This window comes from Temnothorax americanus, unplaced genomic scaffold (genome assembly GCF_048541705.1).
Source record: "Temnothorax americanus isolate GAGA-0224 unplaced genomic scaffold, ASM4854170v1 Scaffold14, whole genome shotgun sequence".
NCBI lineage: Eukaryota > Metazoa > Arthropoda > Insecta > Hymenoptera > Formicidae > Temnothorax > Temnothorax americanus.
In genome coordinates, this window is record NW_027509275.1 from 2,661,163 (window position 1) to 2,675,222 (window position 14,060).

Consider the following 14,060-nt stretch of genomic DNA (forward strand, 5'->3'; position numbering starts at 1 on the left):
ATGATTCGTATGATTAAGATTCGTAAAACGCAGAGAGTACTCGAGGGACTTAACGTACTCTCGCTTGAAACCGGTTGTCGCGTCGTACGTTGACTATTAAGTTTGTACCTTCTGGCACATAGGTTGGAAACAGATCAAAGGACTACTTAATTGCTTAGTTAAGTGCTGAACACAGATTCTAGCAATGCGAGCTTTGGTATTTGAAAAAGGTTCGGATTCTTTAATTCACTACGTGTCTGTTTGCGCCCTGCTAATTTAGTCGGCGTCTTGATGATCCGTTGAATTTGAAAATAGAAGAGGTAACTATCTTCTTGCTTCGCTTCGAGTCTTTTTAAGATATTAGAAATCATAATTTACAAATAACATTATTTATATCTTTATTACGAGTAATAATAAGTAGTCTTATTGTCAGTAGCATTTTCTACATTTGATGAAAGATGAGAAAAATACACTCGAGTCTGTTTGAAAAAATGTCTACGTGCGACAGTGATAGCAGCTATATATGTATTTTCTTTATATACATAACAGGAACTTAATGATCAAGGACGATTGATCATTTCAGTTACTTTAGCACGCCAAGAAACGGTTACCCTCCAGGTTTAGACCCGAGGTTTCCGGCCTTCAAGGCTGCAGCGACGCCGTTCGTTGGTTTGATGGCGCCGTTAGGGGCTCCGCAACCATCGGCTGTCCCGACGACCTCACCGCTCTCGAACAAAGATCCGAAGGAGCAGAAGCAGGATAGCCTCTTCGGCAACCCCGTGTTTCCGCCTATGATCGATATGTCGTCCACTCAGGCTCTTTTGCACATGGTGCGAACTGCCAATGCGGCTCAAAGCGCTGCAGAATTGGAAACATATCTCAAAGGCAAGTATTATAGGAAGTTACACACATTTTCGTACGGGCAAGAAATGATAGATATTAATGATATTATTATAATGGAAAAAAGAAAATATAATTATCTTTTACTTGCGAATTGTAAGCTTTGTATTTTTTTTCCATTTCTTCAATTTTTAATCGTTTATATATAATATTGGATTAATATTAAATTAATGTCTCGGTATTTTTATCTTTATTGAAAAAAAGAAAAATCAATCTGGATTGATCAAAGCATTCACAGATAAAAAAAACACGTTTTTTAAGACATTTTGTGCGTTATATTGTTATGTGTGTTTATGTGGTGTATTATTAACCGATTTTGAGAAAGATTAAGTAACGTTTCATTTTGTTTTGAAACATAGGCGCGAACAAAAGAGACGCGGGGGTTACGAGTCCCTTGGACCTTTCAAGTCCCGGCGGCTTTGCACCTCGCAAGCGGCAAAGGCCGGAAACAAGGAGATCCGAAAGCGTGTCCCCCAAGCCGAAACCTACCGCGAGACCAACCACACCTCCGCCCGTCAGGTGTCCGACTCTCTATGGCCACATACCTTGCGGCGACGGGCAAGCTGTGAATCGTTGGACCATCGAGGACGTCGTCAATTACGTTTCGTCGATTGACATCTGCGCCGAGTACGCACAGGTGAGTCAAAGAGTTTTGTCTTACCGCGACGCGGTTTTCCGCGAGGAAAAATCGCAGGCGATGCATTTACGTCATTGTTCGTGCACTCGATCAAGCGCGTCGGGTGAATTTTAATGCTTTTATTAAGGCGCAAGATTGCACAACAATTTTCTATTATCATTGAAAGAAGTATTTTTCTACAGATTTCTCCGCGAAACGTTTCTTATTTGAAACATATTTTATAGATTTAGAAAAATGAAAGGAGTGACCATATACAACGATACTTATTCATCAAAGTAAAAAAAAATTCGATTTCTCGATTCGGTTAAATGGTTGTATGAATCGTGTTGAACGCAGTCGCTATTTTTAATGGCTTTTGAAAGCCTACTCTATAATGGTGCGCGCTGTCATCCATCGCGCAATATCTTCCCGACTTCTATGTTAGTGAGGCAACGAAACGATCTAGAAGGCTTTGAATGACCTGGCATCAGTCAATCCGGACAGTCTGGCATTAGCGAGTAGGGAGAGACGGTGCGCTAGCTAGGAAAGTTCTATAATGACCCCTCGAAGTTAGCGTCGATCCTCCACCCCTCTCTAATTTGTAATATCTATACTTTCTCTTCCTTGATTTTTTCCTTTTCTTTATTGTCTCGAGGCGAAATACGCTCGTGCACATAATCTCGCAATAATATAGTTTTTGCGGACCACTTAACATTCGCTATCTCCGCGAAGTCGCGGGCGTGACCGTCGGTTTTCGAGAGTGTCCACTGAAATTATATCCACTCATCCGTCCCATTCGGCATTAAACGTTTCCCCTCATTTCCCTCCGTTTAGAAGCGCGGCATTTTGCTGAGAAGGCAGTAACGACCTTTCGTCGTAGAACTGGGGCGCGGTCTACTTTCCATATGGGTGGCCCCCTCTGTCCTCGCTCGCGCTCGTCGAGAATCGCGCGATGAATGGTTTCATAATTCGCGATAAAACGGCGAGCCCGTAATTACCGGGCTGCCGCCTGGTAGACGCAAATTGATTAATTACAGATAACCCGACACGCTTATCTCGCGCGTACACGATACGATCTTCCACTTCGTGGATCGGAGCGATGTCACGGAGCGGAGCTCTCGAACACCGCGCCACTCCTCACCGGCTTCGTGACAGAAGTTATTCCTCCGGCTGTCACATCGTTCACTCACACCTGACAGAGAGCAAGAACCATGACTCCACCGCGGTAGAAAAGTTCCTCATCCGTGTCACGAGTCGCAATTTCTTCTCTCACTTCACTTTGGGAAGTTATTTCGCAACGAAAAATAAAGACTCGTCGCAGCGGCGAGGTTCTCTCGCGAACCCTAATGATTATCCCGCGATAATTAAGATGGATGTAACGTCGATAACGAGCTTTTCATAAGTTTTTACATCGGTGCTTGATGACCGCACGGGACATCGATATACTTACCTTAACGAGGAGATTCGCCGGTATCCGATATCGGTATCAAAGTTGTCTGAAACCAAATTCGATCGCGTCACGATAGCCATATAAGCCGTTTCGGGAACGCCATCACCGCGCTCGTATCGCACTTTTTTTGCGTGGCGCGCGGTAAGTATATCCTTCGCGGGATAAGAATCGTTGTCGTGCGTGTGTCGTCTCGGGGTTCGCATAAAGTTGCACGCCGGCCGTTCCTCGGTATTCCACGGCGAGGCTCGCCACGACGAGGGGCAGCGGGTCTTTGAGCCGCTCTTATCTGTATACGCTCTCGTGGTTGGCCCTCGTCATTCTTGAATCGAGTCGACGGCTGATCGAAGCGCTTGAGGACCCCGCCGTCTCTTTCTTACGCCGACTCGCGCACGGCGTTCGGTTACATTCGAGTATTCATGAATATGCATGACGAGAGGTGGGCGCCTGCGAAAAAATTTACGGCCCCGACAGCCTGACGTTTCGAGGACCGCGACTGCGTTCGCGCGAGCGAGCACGCGCTCATCGGGGCCTAACGATAGCCGAGAATAATCGAAACTGACATGCCTCCAGGGACCCCGCTACACTTCTCGAGAGAATCAACGTTCGAGAGGAACCCTGGTACCGGCCAGGTCCTCGCTCGTTATAGTAAACGTGTACGCGGAATAATTTCTGATAATGATTTCACATGTGACTTTTGTGAATTCAGTAAAATTGATATGTAAAAACATTTGTTTTGTAATGTAGAATTAATTATGTAGATTTTTATACATTATACGATAGTGATAATTAAAGCAGCAATTCATATGTCTGTTCGATTATAAATGTCCGATTTAACGCGCGGGCACGCGAACAGATCTTTGATCTTCTCTTCGCAGCCGCCAATGAATGCGACTATAACGATCACGCGAATACGCAACATCGAGTCATTAAAACGTATAAAGGTGAAACCTAAACAAATCGCTTAAGGTTTATAAAGCGGAGCCGTAATATTTTCTGCGCACGAACGATCCCGCGATCGTCATTTACGTTATGGAACATCTCGTGCACGTGCCGTTCGATTCGTTTATCGAGTTACCGCGCTGAATTCGACTACGACGAGCTCTCGATCTCGTTGCTCGGCTCGCGGCAAATATGGCACCGCGACGCAGATGAATCCTCTTAGAATTATGGCATCGAGATTCTAATCTCGCGGAGGATATCGCGAACAGATCAACGGCGCGAGCGATCCTTTCATAGATCAGCTGGAATTATGGCGGCAATCCTTAGACAGGTATCCATACCTGCGATATTACTGCATTCACTTTCGTTCGAGCCAACAGTGCGAAACTATCTCGAAAAACGAAAGTAATTATTGCCGCAAGTCTTTATATATTCGATTGATACTTAGTAAATTGATTATTTATTTTCATGACAAGAGAGAAGTTGGAAGCTATTGACCTATTCTCTGATAATAATTATAATGAATACAGTTAGACATACAAATATAGTTAGACTTGCTCGGGCAATTACATTACTAATTGCGCAACCAATTTTACCTTATTAATCGGTCTAGCGATATTATGTTCGTTATAAAATCGTGAACTTATTAAAAAAAATGTGTATACGCATAACTGTCCATTTATATTTAATTAGCTTTTAGTCAGATTTGAAACCCTATATTATCTCTGCAATTTTATTACTCAATCATCTTCTATCGTCAGTAGAATCTCGGTGAAGATTTCGATGACATATACAGAGTATCATGCATTACGCAAACGTGAGGAATGAAAGTAATTGTACCCGTTTAGAATTACGAGTCGCCGATTGCGAGAAGCTGATGGGTATGCAACTTGTGGTAACAGGGAATACGTCGTGCGATATAAAACGGTCGTAGGACTCGAAACAGGTTCGAATAATTCAGGGTGAGAGGGTTAAAGCAACTGTACTGCACACGTAAGCGTGCCCATGTGCCAAAATCGTTAAAAAAATCATGAATGTGGCCCGTACGTCTTCCGCGATGCGGCGCTCATGAAGGATATTGCATCCTCGCGTCCTACGCATGCATACTTGTCCTTACGCGAGTTTCTCCATCATCACGTCTGTTCGCCACTCGCGTTTCATCGATCGTTCGGGACCAGCATCCGATTACGCTTTAACCAGCGTTTCGGATCGATTTCTATCTACCAGACGAGATGGGGATTGACCGAAGACTTTGAACGCCTTTCCTATTTATGCTCGATCGACATCTCGTTCGAGTCGAGCTGTTAACCGTTCGCCGTCGCGTTAAATCGTACATTTTACAGTTCCCGACCGTTTAAGAATTATCACGTTTCTCCCATCACGGATAAATTGTGCCCGATAAATCATGATAAATCGTGTACCGCCACGAGCCGCTTATTGACAGGAGGAAAATTTAGAATCACGCTCGTATTTGCGCTCATCTTTGAAGATATCGGGGGACCGGGTCCTTCTGAGATCTGAGATATTGCGCAAAAGTTTTCTGTCCTGCCTACGGCGAATCCTTTTCATCGTACACTCGCGCTAACAACGCGAGCTGCACTTCGCAATATCGGGACGAGCCGATGGATGGATATCTCTCCTTAGCTCGGAGCGTGCTACGCAGCGGCGCGGCGCGGCGCGGCGCGGCGAGACCCAAAGCGCGGACTTTCTAACGATTCGGCGCGAGGCATGATCTGACCCAGGTCGACCCGCCATTCTCGCTGGCTTAGAACTGGCGTGTAGCACCGTCACACACGTGAAGCGGGGCCTCTTGGCACCGGTCAATTAATCATTAATAGGCGCTAATACCCGCCGCGTATCGCCGTCGATTACGGACGTGCGCGTCGAATGATGCAGGACGTTCTCGTTCTAGATTCCTATGCGGCCTAAAGTCGAAACGCTTCCTCCTATGTCGATCAATCCGTAATTCCGTCGGCCACGCTTGATTCGCACGAAGGGTTGCCCCGACCTGAACGTCGGATATGTTTGGGAAAGGATTGTATGATGTTTCTATGATGGATGATCGATGAAATCAGAGATCGTTAAAAATGACTGTATTGTTGCGCAGATCGATTAGGTACTTCCTGTACAGGTTGCCCCAAGCTGTCTGCTGACCCGACCAAATTTCTATATTTGATTCACTGTCTGTCTGCAATTTTGATATTACAAATTCGAGTAACTAACGTTAATGCCAACGTTAAATTAATTGAGTTTAATGACAATGAGATATAAATTCTAGAACATCATTCTCTCTCTGTTCAATTAGTATAATTGCGATCTCTTGATGTATATAATCGACTTGTTTTTTTCAAGAGCAACATATAATTTAATGTTAAAGGCGATTTAATGAATTAATTAAGTTTATTGAGTACCTACATTCACCTGACAGCCGGCAACCGTCGGTTTTAGATAGCAATACCGCGGCGGCGAAATGCCTTTACGCATTTGATCGTACGGTAGACATACATCTAAACGTCTATAATGATAGCCCCGCGTGCACTTGTACGCGAGCATTTACACTATTTACGAAATTATGATGAAAAGCGTATCGACTTTCGCTAATGTGACCTGCTTACTCGCGTGTATCGTTCCGGGTACCTCAATGTGATCGTAGCTATATCGATTTTTTCGCTTTGCGATATTAATGGATCGTGTCGACAATTTAACGATTTCCAACGAATTGTATCCGGCTTGAATGTTAAAAGATAATATGCCACGGAAAAGGCGAATAATTTACAGTTCCCGATTTAAATTGATACTTTTAGATAAAAATTTATCATATATATATATATATATATATATATATATATATATATATGTTGTTTGCAGTTGTACTGTCATAAATTAATTATATTTTTAGAAAACTTTAGACGATCTATATTTATCGTCAACTCAAGATAGTATTTTATTGAAGACTCAGAATATACACGTATATAAAATATATGTTTAAACACGTATCAACGGCATAAAGAAATTAAATAAAAACACGATCAAATTATTCTGAAATTCATGACATAAATTATCGTTTAGTTTAGATATTAGATATTAGTTTAGAATCACATTAGATCGTTTAAGGATTTAGATATAAATTATACGTAAATTATTAAATAATTATTTTTATATGGATTTTTATCGCTTATTTATATACATAACTTTTTCAGTAAGAACTTAAAAACAAGATAATACTCGATTTTAATATCGCATACCGAAGTTTCACAAATTCATATACGTGGCTTTCGGCGATTAGTAATCTCAATTATTTGACAATTAACGATATCTCTGTATCTCCATTCAGGCGAATAAGTCCGAATTCGCTACGGTGCATGCGAATCGTATTTAGAAAGTAGCCTCTTATCGCGGATAGCGAGCAAACTGCCCGGGGATTTTCACGGAATCACTACGATTCGTCGATCGATTTAATGGTCAGCCACGTGGCCAGCGCCTATCTAATCGCCAAGAACGTTAATTAACCCGAGGGCCACGTGCGCGCTTTCTCCCACATCCTGCGTACGTATAGGCGTTACGGTACCGCATATATGCACGTGAACGTTGGAAAGACACAGTGCATTCTTACTTGGACTTAACGCCGTCTTTCACCACTTGACAGATCGCTACCGTGCGTTTAAAAGGCGCATATATGCCGATAGACCGTGAACCGGCCCCAGCCTTTATCTCGTGTTCTATCATTTATACAGAAATGTGCCGAGACGTGTTCATCAAACGCGTGAATTTAATTAGCGGCGACTAAGAGCAGTACGATTATAGGTACCTTCAGTCATGTTTTTATTTTTTTCTCAGTCGACCGAATCAATCTGAGTGAAGAACAAAAATCGCGATCGTACAACAAGCATTCATCAGACCGTCAAATTAAAAAAAAAAAAGATAGGCATTCTATTCGCAAGAAATGAAATGATATATGATCGAACGTTACAAACTGTTACGCAATTCGAATGATATTGGTGTACCAAGGTAATATATTTCCTTAATCGCTGCGCACGATCTAGCGACAACGTGGTTTATATCCTATTCTTTCCTTTTCGGTTTTCCTCTTTCTTCCTTTTTTCGCGCGTCGTTACCGATCCGATACCAAGCTTGCGGTCACTCGCATTTTCTACGCGGCCATCGAACCCCCCATGACTTTGATGTCGGGTTGCCACATATTCCTGGCTAGTTAAGTGCTGCCCGCATCCTGCACGCCGTTACGCATGGACATTGTAATTTCCAGGCGGTCGCAAGCAACGAGAGACAGATAGTGTGCGCATAAAGCAAGGTGTATCGACGGCCAGTCGTTCCCCGGAGTCGAGCTATAATCAACATTTTATTGGCTTTAGCGGCGTGTATTTTCGCTGTGCTATAATTCTTGTTGCTCTTCCTTGGCGATCGTCCCGGCATATCTCTTCCGGCTACCGCTCTCGTTAGCGCACGCTCGCATGAACAATGTCAGTGATTGAATTAGGGATAATGAAGCATGTCAGAGCGGTTAAGTTGCTCGCCAGGAAAGTGCCGACTTTTCTACGTAGTTGAATACTCGGCGATAATAATGTTAAAAGTTAGATATACACTGGCGATAATTTTAGTAGTTTTAAACACATTTTGAATTCTTATAACATTGTTAGGTGAAGCAAACACGATCATTATGTACTGAGCATTTGATAGCAGTCGAAATTAATTGACATTAATGCGGTTAATTATTGTTGTGCCTTTCACTTACGGATTTTCGTCAAGCAATCATATAAACATGTATTCGGAATATTATAATATTCCTTCGAAATTACAGAGCGCGATACAGGTCTTATAATAATGTCTACGGGTATCTTTGTATGTTGGTTTTCCTAGATTAAAGATCGGCAACTTGAATGTCGGCGCGAATATCCTCGACTCTATCGATTGATTTCTGCTATATGGCTCGTTAGAGCTATGACTAATTACAGCTCGTTATAGGTCAATGTTTAATTACACCGCGGGCAGGATTCCATCTTTGCTTTCGGTTTTATCGTCTTCGTGATCTTTAGAAGCGGCAACAGGTTTTCTCCCGGTGCCACGATTTTATGCACGAACACAATAATTCTTGCTCCGAATATCGTTGAACTCGGACGACCTCTTGCATTCACGAGCGACGTAACGAGAATTATCGATTTATATTTATACATGCACGCTCTGTACCACCGGTATATAAGCATAATTAATTGAGTAGTAAACTAAATTAATGCTCATACTGAATTTCATGCTGCACGAGCTGTCATTTAGTCAATATTATCGATCGGTGACGGAAAAAGGAGAGAATGAGGCAAACGTGAAATGCCGGCTGAAGAATATTAATAAGTGAGGAAAAAAAATAATAGTTCATCTTTCAAAAGGCCATCATGTGATATCTTTTCCTGAGCCTCGAGAACGTCTGTTTGCCGAACCAGGAAGTAAATCGCACGAGGTTTTTTTCCACATCGCATTGCACGAACAAACACATAAAGTGGCATCTCGTCGATCCTTAAATGTCATGTCCTTGCATTGCACAGTGATGTACGGATGCACGCTATTTTATTAAATTTCTACCTGTTGTTTTTTCTATGTCAGACATTTAGTCTGCACTGACATGTGAACACGCTTGTGAACACGCTCATTCACATTTTTATAAAAGAGAGATTCCGCGAGTCTTCGTGATTATTTTCTACGCGGAATACTTTGACGCGTTGATACATGACGTTAAAAAAAAAAAGATACAATAAGTTTATACCTTTTTTTCCACTTTATTGACAATTTAAAAGATACATTGCTCTTCTATATACAGCCTTTTAAATTCGCATACATAGATGTTTGTAGCAGGTTTCTCGTGCTCGTTCGTACAGAAATAAACGATAAAAATTCATACGCATTTTCAGGCCAATGCCACACAGCGCAAATCGAATAACGGACATCTCTCACGTTTTACGGTAGCGCGATCTCTCGATTTTATAAGATTTCCACCTTGCCCTCGCGGACGGAGCGTGTGCGGCGAGCACGTGTTACGTGCGTAAACTCGTACCGCATTTCCCCGAAGTGGATTCGCTTCGCCTCGTTCGCCACGTACCTATCTTGTTATCGTTTAAGGCTGATTACGAAACGCGGTAGCGCGCGCGGGCCGCTTTGAGGAGATGATTGCGCGATGATGAGGTCTGGAATCACGAAACATCGCGACGTGGTCGTCACGGCCGTCTCCTCTCTTTCTCTCCCTTCTTTCTCTCTCTCTCTCTTTCTCTCTCTCTCTCTCTCTCTCGCTCATCTTGCTCTAATCATCGACGACGTTCCTGCCGCGCGTTCTCTTCCTTCTCCCTCGATACGCTTCTCTTCGAGTTGCAGCCTGATGAATGACCGGTTTTCTATTCTCTTCCACCTGCTTTCTCTACACGTGATTCTCCCTCGTAATCGTCCGGGTGACAGATCTAGGTTGCCGGCGCTTGCATCACCTATCGCGCGATCCTGTCGAGGTAACTCGTGAGGCTCCTTTTCCTCCTACGGGAACACGAGATCCACGTCGCCTGCGGGACCGTCCACAACCACGTGGCCCGTTTGTCTCGCTCGATTCACGTCGATCATCGTCAAGGAAGTGCCGCGCTGCTCTCACCTTTCCCCGTAGCATGTACTTACGACACGCTCGTTATGGTCGCGCGAATCTTGCTCCTAAGATGACGACGCGACGAGATAATCCGCAACGACGTACATCATTTGCTTTACTGATCTTGTGTCAATCACTAAAACTGACTTAAATCCTAATCTTGCAAAAATTTTTTTATTGCGCCGGAAAAATTGTGCCAAGGAGAAGGAATTGAATATTTTCTTGCTCACGTTTTTCCGTCGTCTTGCTGAAGCCAATCGATTCAAGCCAAGCCAACTCTCGTCGCCGGCAAACGACTGGGCGCTTCCTTTAAAGGATTCTTTAAAGTGCCTGCCTCTGGTACGTATCGGCACGTCCGTCCTTCCTGTCGCATCGAAACGCATCTCGCGGTGCGTCCACGTCTTCCCGCCGTCGTTTCTCATCCCCCCCCCCCTTCCCGATCTACGCGCGGCTCTTCGAACTCGGACGTCATAGACAGCTGGTATCTTTATCGTATCGATTCGGCTGACAAACTGGGGGATACTGCAAGACGAATAGCCGATCTGCATGAGGTATGGAGTCGTGCGCGTTGCGATTAGTCAGGAAGACTCGGCGTCCTCGTGCTCTAATGGGCATCGTTAGCCGTTCAGGTAGTAAAGGAGAGGAGCGTGTCGGTACGCGGCCGGGATAGGCCGCTCTATACTCTAAGCCTAACTCGGGTTAACGTCTAGTGCAACGACACGAGGCAAGCCCGACGAGCGAGAGACTGACGAGAAGACAACACGGCGTATATATGCCCACGTCTCTGCCGCGAAAGCAGCCAGCGCATGGGTAAAGAGTGTCCCGGCTAATCATCCCACGATCGTCATCCGCGGCTTTTACCCCCTTTCATGGTAACGCAGAATATATGGTGAACGAGGAAGTCGCGTCGGTTTGATGAAAACGATACAACGTAAGACGTCTAATGAGCGCCGCTTAACCGCCGCTTAACCGCCACTTCTTGTCACGTTCTCCGGAATCCAACGCTATTCCCAATACTTTTTCTCTATCTTCAGTTTGATAATGGCAGATAGATTTTTATGGCTTTTACAAGCAAGTCCGTTACGTAACGTTTCTTTTTCTGCAGTTCGGATTTATGGTAGAAAAGGAAATTCGAAGGGGCTATTATTTAATCAAAAGCAATATTTTCGTGAACACGCTAATGTTTAAATCTCACGGATAATTAATTCTAAGTTTCACACATATGTGAATACTCTGTTAAATTTTCATTTAAAAAATGACATGGTATATATAAAGGTGTATGTAAATCTCTTTAAGAATTTTCAAAATCGAACGCACATGTCGATGCAGATTACTACCGTTAAAGTTCGAAACATTATCCTCCATCATCTTCGACGTTCTCCTTCGCTTACCCGGCCTGTCGTTATATCCAGGAGATCGGAAGTGGGTCGTGATACGGGCGCGGTAGCCAGTCACGGCGAAGGTAACGTTAGGTGGGGTACGCACGATCTCATTCCTTGCACTAGGGTAATGATAATTAATCCACCAGAGACCACTCCTTTCAGCCCGACCACGCCAACGGTCAACGCCGGGGCGCCCCTGTTGTTGTTCCTCCATCCTCCATCTCGTTCAACCTCGTGCCGATCTCTCCCTACCTTCTCCTCCTCCTTCTCCTCCACTTTGCCGACCCGCCGTTCTTCTCTTCCCATTAACCAATTAATAACGTCACCTAGTCCGGCGTTACCGTTTCTGTTCTCCTCGCCGCATTGACCCTGACGAACGGTACCTGCGAGCTAGGCCGGGTTCGAAGAACCCTCCTAGGTGATTATAACCCTCGAGGACGCAATCTCCCCGCCGTTGGGAAATCGCTAGATTGTATTAAAGATTGAGAGATCTTATCAACGCGTTGTGTTATGATTACGCAAGCGATTGCCAGTTATATATTATAACTATACTTGCGTGAAATCTAACAATAGCTACATACATTTCTTAAAAATAATTCTTTGGATAAAACATACAATGTACATATATTGTATTGATCGTCGATTAATAATCACTTGCGGTTCTCCAATACGAGCATGCATAATTAAATCTCTTTCGTCTCGCGGATGAAAGCCTCCTCGGGGGCAGGCCCGAAGCGCCTGGAAACAATTTTCTCGCAACAGCTTCAAGCAACGCGAGAACGTTGCGCGATAGTGAACAGTCGCTTATAAATTACAACTGTATCTTTCTAACCGCAGATTGAAGGTGATAAGGTACTTGGACGGGGGCATGAAAGCCCGACCGCTCTATGCGCTTTTATCTCACCTCTCGATACACACCTCGTGAGAGATTGTCGAGAGAGTAATGTCACGCTTGGCAATGGCCTACACAATTAACGTTACCCGTGATCCAATGTCTTTTTTCCATATGCAATTTTCTTCCGAGAATTTTCCCAAGATCGTGGGACGACGCGCGAGTCCGAGGGCATTTCTGCGGCGCGCGACGTGTTAACATAATTATTACGTTCTCTCTATCGTCCCTCACCCACCTCTTTCATCGCCCGACTGACATTAGCATCGTGACATTAGCGCGCGTCGCACTGACATAAACGAACGTTATGTCTCTTCTTGATTTCTCGATAAACGAACGAATGTGATTTAGAAGCAATAGTTATTTATAATTACGTATTCCATTTCCCGGAACATCGCTGTCTGCGAGTCACTGATGTATGTACGCGATTGTTTCGTAAAGAGTGCTTTTGATGGAATGCGACATCGTGTTTAAGTATTCCTCTCTATCGCAATCTTAACCGGATTATTAATCTCCGTCTGACGTACACGGTTTCGAATCGCACGATTGTACCGGGCCCGGAGTCAGACGCGACCGTTCGAGACCGCGTTGCTTCACGACGTGAATCAATCATATCACTCGCGTATGTATATGGGATTTTACTAATTGCGCAACCCTGTCAAATAATGAAGTTAATAACGCGCGAAGACGAGGAAGGGAATCAACGCGAGGGAGATGTAAACACCTTTTGTCCAATATATATTATTTGCCAGCCGAATTACGTAAAAGATAACGATACGTAATTACGGAATTATTTCTCTCGTGGCTATTGCACAATGCGATAATCGCATGCGCAGCGTCGTGTAACACATCGAGGTGTTTTGTTTCAATCCGCTCTTATTCACGATCGCTTTTATGCACGATCGCTGCACCGCGTACGACCGGTGTTCGCCGCTGCAGGTAGTACACATTGTCATAAGCGACTGGGGACGAGTCGAGCCTCGGACCGAATGGATGGTCTCCCCGCCTCCGAGTGTGCCGAAGATTTATCGCTCGCGCGAGACGTCTCGGGCCCGCGCGAGTTACAGACTTTCCCAGAGAAACGTATAACCAGACCGACGATGGAACCACAACGATTCTCCCGCTTTGTTTCTCTCGAGATCTATATAAGCTCGTCCCGATGTCGTGTCTCTTATTGCAGATTCCGTTGCACATTCACAGCGAGATTTAGTATTACCCGAAAACAAACGAAAATGTAGTCTTCTTTGCCACGATCGGCAATCGATTAGATCCTCGCG

The 14,060-nt window shown here is 44.3% G+C and overlaps 1 protein-coding gene across 4 annotated transcripts in view; it reads left to right on the forward strand.

The window, feature by feature from the left end:
• LOC143894450 (uncharacterized) overlaps positions 1–14,060 on the forward strand; it is a 124,855-nt gene that overhangs the window by 72,583 nt on the left and 38,212 nt on the right. For all 4 annotated transcript variants that reach the window (XM_077400716.1, XM_077400717.1, XM_077400718.1 and 1 more), the window contains 2 exons: positions 563–864; positions 1,239–1,516. In XM_077400716.1, the coding sequence (XP_077256842.1) occupies positions 563–864; positions 1,239–1,516 (580 nt within the window). The remainder of the gene's footprint in view (positions 1–562; positions 865–1,238; positions 1,517–14,060) is intronic.